At 41.9% G+C, this 6000-nt stretch overlaps 1 protein-coding gene across 1 annotated transcript; it reads left to right on the top strand.

The window, feature by feature from the left end:
• The first annotated feature begins 983 nt into the window (after nt 1–983).
• Nucleotides 984–1892, top strand: LOC139465435 (uncharacterized). Its single transcript, XM_071247151.1, has one exon. It carries the CDS (start codon nt 984–986, stop codon nt 1890–1892), a length of 909 nt encoding a protein of 302 aa, XP_071103252.1.
• The last annotated feature ends 4108 nt before the right edge of the window (nt 1893–6000 follow it).

Genomic DNA, 6000 nt, shown 5'->3' with positions numbered 1-6000 from the left:
TGTTGCTTAATTCTCCCAGATTTACCTTTGTTGTCAATTTAAACGTAACAAGTCATCCTTGACAACAGCCAAAATGTCCTTTCTAGAGTAGACCCACCAGAAATCAACATTGTTACGACTAAATGTCCATGTAATGTAAACTTCTACCTACATTTTTTACCGTAAGACACAGGCCAACAGGCCGACTGGGGTTGTGACATCATCTCTAGGCCTATACCCGGATGTTTGAATCTACATGATAGAAATATGAATCTAGGGGCTAAGCATGCAGTATTCAAAACAGACATTTAGTAATCCCGATTGCACATAAGAAAAGCCCAGGGCTTCTAGTTGGATAACATGTATTCTGACGGTTCTTTTGTAATTGATCTGTTACAACATGTTGACAGCGATACTTGGTCCTACATCTATCTTTATAGCACCAGTGAATGTCTTCCCCATTCCATTTGGTTGGCGGACTGTCCTATGTCATATCAGTAATTAATGAAAGGCTAGATTCGGGTTTTAATTTGGTTCTTCACATGGCTTTTTATCTAGCCTGCCATCTCACGTTTTGTCATGTATTTAATACTATTTATTAACACAAGGCCCGGTTAGTGCATCAGTGCTGGACCTACCTTGGCATTATGGTGACCAACGCCTAATGTGAGAATGAGGCTCTTTTTAAGGTTTGAGGTTGGAATAAATCAGTTACTGAAAAATCATCCAGTCATTCACTCATTAATCTATTTCACACAGGCACATGTTCATACATGCATGTATTTTACAGATTTCTCTTGTGAGACTTGAGTCTGGGGTTGAGTACTCTAGTACAATCTTCAGTTGGTGCAAGAGAGTTCAACTGCGAAGGTAATTGAAGTGATTTAGGCATTAGTATTAGACATTGCCCTTCTTGAAACTTCAAATGCGTGGACAATAAAACATACCTTGAAGTTTCTTTTAAAATAAACCAATGACATCAAAAGCCTAATATTTTTGAATACATGTCTCTTGATTTTTCATGTAAAATGTACTTACAATTAATAAAATTAATCTTTAACACACTTCAGGACAACAAGATGTTGTGTCCCAATGAGAGTTGGGTGAGTCTGGGTGACTTTCAGCCTCGCTGTACCTGTCTCTACCCCCACACAACTTGGACTGATGCTGACATCCCCTCCATTGCCACTAGAAGGTCCATCAGCCCCACTACCCCTACCCCCAGATCATCCATGCTTTGCAGTAACACCCCCAACAGCCCCATCGGCAAGTTACAAGAAAACCATGACTCCTTCCTTTATCCAGAATGTCCCAGATTTACTCCATTCTTTGACACCCCTGATCTAACATCAACATTTCTATCAGCCACTTCAGATATCTGGCCTGTCAGTCCAAGTGATGAGTCTCTCCCAGCCAGCACCAGCTCCAGCCTGACCAGCCTGAGTTCCACCAGTCTTACCGACCCCTTCCCCAGCTCTTCTACCCTTTTCAAGAATTCTAAAGAGTTCCACAATGATCTTCATCCCTCCCCATCTTCCAGCACCACCTGCTTGAACTATGGGCCCAAACCTAGCAAATCCCTGGAATCAGTCATGTCAGGTTTCCCAGATGGCATCACCCTCTCAGCTACAGTTTACAAAGACTTCTGGTTCTGTAAGATCTCTGACCCTTTTCAGTATGGACCAAGACTAACCTCAAGCACCACATCTCTCCCTGTCAGCCCAGTGAGCAGCTTCACCAACCTGAGCCAGTGTGATGTGTCCTGCAGTCTGACCAGCCTAAGCCACCAAGGAGTGCCACTTCCAGTCCCTAGCAGGAGACCTGGACCCCTGAATAAGATGGTGGACAGGAAGAGAAAGAGAGATGAGGATGATGAGGTAGAGGTGAAGGTTTGTAAGAGGGCCAGGCTGTAGGTATGGTAGGTATGGTCAGATGTACATTGTTAATGTACGTTTGAAACATTTATTTTAGAAAACTCTTTTTTTATGTTTTATTAGGAGTAGAACTATTTTTAATTTCTGCTATTATTTTAGTCACACTATATCTTATTGTCCAATCTATATTGTATCTATATTTAAAATAGTTGTGTCCTTCCTGCTATCATTGCTACATTGTAAGTTACTACTCCAGTTTGTAATAACTTACAGCCCTACACCTTATCACTGTCATTAAACATTTCCCACTTGTCTTCCAGCCTGATTCTAGTCCCCACTCTCATTCCTTCCTTGGTTGTGTCTCCTTTCCCTGTCCCTACCAGTGGTTGTAGCTCCTACCCCTCTCCCTGTCAGTAGTTGTAGCTCCTATTCCTGTCAGTGGTTGTAGCTCCCATTCCTGTCCCTGCCAGTAGTTGTAGCCCCTATTCCTGTCTGTACCAGTGGTTGTAGCTCCTATTCCTGTCCCTACCAATGGTTGTAGCTCCTATTCCTGTCCATGTCAGTGGTTGTAGCTCCTATTCTTGTCCCACCAGTAGTTGTAGCTCCTATTCCTGTCCTTGCCAGTCCTTGTCAGTCCTTGTTGCTCCTTTTCCTGTCCCTGTCAGTAGTTGTAGCTCCTATTCCTGTCCCTGTCAGTTGTTGTAGCTCCTATTCCTTTCTCTATCAGTGGTTGTAGCTCTTGTTCCTGTCCCTGTCAGTGGATGTAGCTCCTATTCCTGTCCATTTTAGTGGTTGTAGCTTCTTTTCCTGTCCCTGTCAGTGGGTGTAGCTCATGCTACGTCCCTGTAAATAGTTATATCTCTTATTCCTGTCACTTTTAGAAGTTGTAGCTCCTATTCCTGTCCATGCCAGTGGTTGTAGCTCCTATTCCTGTCCCTGTCAGTAGTTGTAGCTCCTATTCCTGTCTCTGTCAGTGGTTGTAGCTCCTATTCCTGTCCCTGCCAGTAGTTGTAGCCCCTATTCATGTCCCTGTCAGTAGTAGCTCCTATTCCTGTCCCTGTCATTGGTTGTAGCTCTTGTTCCTGTCCCTGTCAGAAGTTGTTGCTCCTTTTCCTGTCCATTTCAGTGGTTGTAGCTTCTTTTCCTGTCCCTGTCAGTGGGTGTAGTTCATGCTACGGTCCCTGTCAGTAGTTTAAGCTCCTATTCCTGTCCCTGTCAGTGGTTGTAGTCCCTATTCATGTCACTGTCAGTAGTTGTAGCTCCTATTCCTGTCCCTGTCAGTAGTTAAAGCGCCTATTCATGTCCCTGTCAGTAGTTAAAGCGCCTATTCATGTCCCTGCCAGTGGTTGTAGCTCGTATTCTTGTCCCTGCCAGTGGTTGTAGCTCTTAATCCTCTCCCTGTCAGCGGTTGTAGCTCCTGTTCATGTCCCTGCCAGTAGATGTAGCTCCTATTCCTGTCCCTGTCAGTAGTTGTAGCTCCTATTGCTGTCCCTGCCAGGAGATGTAGCTCCTATTCTTGTACCTGTCAGTAGTTGTAGCGCCTATACCTGTCCATGTGAGTGGTTGTAGCTTCTATTCCTGTCCCTGCCAGTAGTTGTAGTTCCTATTGATGTCCCTGCCAGCGGATGTAGCTCCTATTCTTGTCCCTGCCAGTAGTTGTAGCTCCTATTCTTGTCCCTGCCAGTAGTTGTAGCTCCTATTGCTGTCCCTGCCAGTGGTTGTAGCTCCTATTCTTGCCCCTGCCAGTAGTTGTAGCTCCTACTGATGTTCCAGCCAGTGGTTCACGCCTGGCTAGTGGCTGTCGTCCTTAGTTCTGTCAGTACTTATATCCCCTACTCCTGCCCCTTTCAGAGGTACTGGCAACACGCATTCATGGCCCTTGCTTAGGCTAACATTACCTGGTTAATGATACATGTAAGCTCTGATCAAATGATACCAAATGATATGAATAATACCATCAATGTTGCCTCAAAGAATATCTGGTAAGCTATGTACATGAAAAAGTAAGACAGATAGTAATTAGTCAGCGTTAATAAATGAAGTCCATGTGTTATCCAGAACTGACTGGACATTAGTCCAAACTTTGTATTAAAACCTAATCTGTGCAGATAAAACTATGGCAATATTTATTTGGATTCAAAATCACAGACTAAATTCTGTTTGACATCTAATATATTTTCTATCAACCACTTATAAGATATAATGTTAAAGTCAGGGCTAGTACAGGTGGTGTGGGCGTGGCTAGAAGGGGAGGAGGAGGCCACTGCTTAGTTAGACCAGTAGTTTGTATGTAGTGTGTAAATAATCTGAAGATCGGTAAACATTAAAATGAATTGCCTACATGATGTAGTTTTCAATAAAGGTTAATTCATATAATGTGGTGTGGGTATGGCTAGAAGGGGAGGTGGAGGCCACTGTTTGGCTTGGCTAGTAGTTTGCATATGGTGTGTAAATAAGCTGAAACTCAGTAAACATTAACTGTGTCTACAGTCAGATGAATTGCCTACATGATGTATTTTCTTATGATTGTTAAAACATCGTAAAGGTATCCATTCATATAATGTTATAGTCAGGGCTAGTACAGATGGTGTGGGCGTGGCTAGAAGGGGAGGTGGAGGCCACTGCTTGGTTAGGCTAGTAGTTAGTTTGTATATAGTGTGTAAATTAGCTGAAGGTCGGTATTTAAACATTAACTGTGTCCAATGAATTGCCTACATGATGTATTTTCCATCAGTTAAAAACAAAAAACCCAGTTAAAACATCAGTAAAGGTATCCGTTCATAGTATATTAAAGTCAGGGCTAGTACAGGTGGTGTAGGCGTGGCTAGAAGGGGAGGTGGAGGCCACTGTTTAGTTAGGCAGGTAGTTTGTATATAGTGTATAAAGAAGCTGAAAATCGGTAAACATTAACTGTGTCAAATAAATTAGAAATATGATTAATTTTGTTTTTATATCATAACATCAATAAAGGTGGAATCATAATTGTTGAATTAAAAAATATAATTGCGTCTTTCGGTTGATTTATGCTTTTAAAATATAAATCTGTTTCAGAGAAATAAATCATAATATCTTAAGTTTACTTTTATTTTTCTCCTTTGTTCATTCACTCTTCACAAACATAATCTGTTCAGAAAAATAAATCTTAATATCTAAAGTCTGTGTTTTTGTTTTCATTCATACCCAAGGCAATATCCCAGCAGACGACACCAGAAATGGGCTTCACACTTTGTACCTATGTAGGGAATCGAACCACGGTCCTCGGCATTAATGCTTTCTCCCACCAGGCTACCTCATTGCCCTTACCCAAGGCAGATGTGGGCTGTGACAGTGGAAAATGTGGCGCCATATCACAAACATGTTCTATGGAGTGAAACTTGTGTTTTTTTCCTCTCTTTGACCATTCAATCACCAGAACTGACATTTATCGTTTGTTTGTTTGTTTGTTTGTTTGTTTGTTGTGTAACCACTGTATGAGTCCAGCAGGTATGTCATTGTTGCCTGTATATAATCGAGTCAGGGACAGACAATCGAGTGATTGATGTAATGAGTAACCATAGTTGGAGTACGATGCCACGCAATAAAAACAATAAACAAAGAAATGTCACCTAAGCTGGCCACCGGATACAAGAAGTCCCCTGGTGCAAAGGTTGCTGGGGATCTAGTCATCACGGCTGTCCACTGGGGCAACAGTCTGGAGACCATTCAGACAAATGGAGAATAATTACATCATGACATACCTTTCTGACAAGAACATAAACCTGTCAAACAGATTAATCTAGATGAAAATGTTTGAGTTACCGATATAACTATTTTCAGTGTAAACCTTGGCTGTACATGCTAAGCATTATACCAACCTTGCATATTGAGATCACCCATTGATACACTTTCTAGGAATTTAATACAATAAAGAAAATTTAATGTTAGATCGGAGTTACATAAGGCGTTTTGCACCCAGAATGCTATCGTTCCATCCTTCTCATATGTAGTGCCTGAATTTGGAAGACATACATTATTTGTTTGTTTGTTGTTAATGGCCACGCAATGTTGTATTCCAGCTAAATGACTGTGGCCTGTACATAATTGAGTCTGCACCAGGCAAACCAGTATTTGACATCATGAACAGTCGTTATGTTGAGTAATCAGCAGG

This window comes from Haliotis cracherodii, unplaced genomic scaffold (assembly GCF_022045235.1).
Source record: "Haliotis cracherodii isolate W230 unplaced genomic scaffold, xgHalCrac1.p SCAF_1, whole genome shotgun sequence".
In the NCBI taxonomy this organism is placed as follows: domain Eukaryota; kingdom Metazoa; phylum Mollusca; class Gastropoda; order Lepetellida; family Haliotidae; genus Haliotis; species Haliotis cracherodii.
This window is presented reverse-complemented; position numbering and strand designations above follow the sequence as displayed.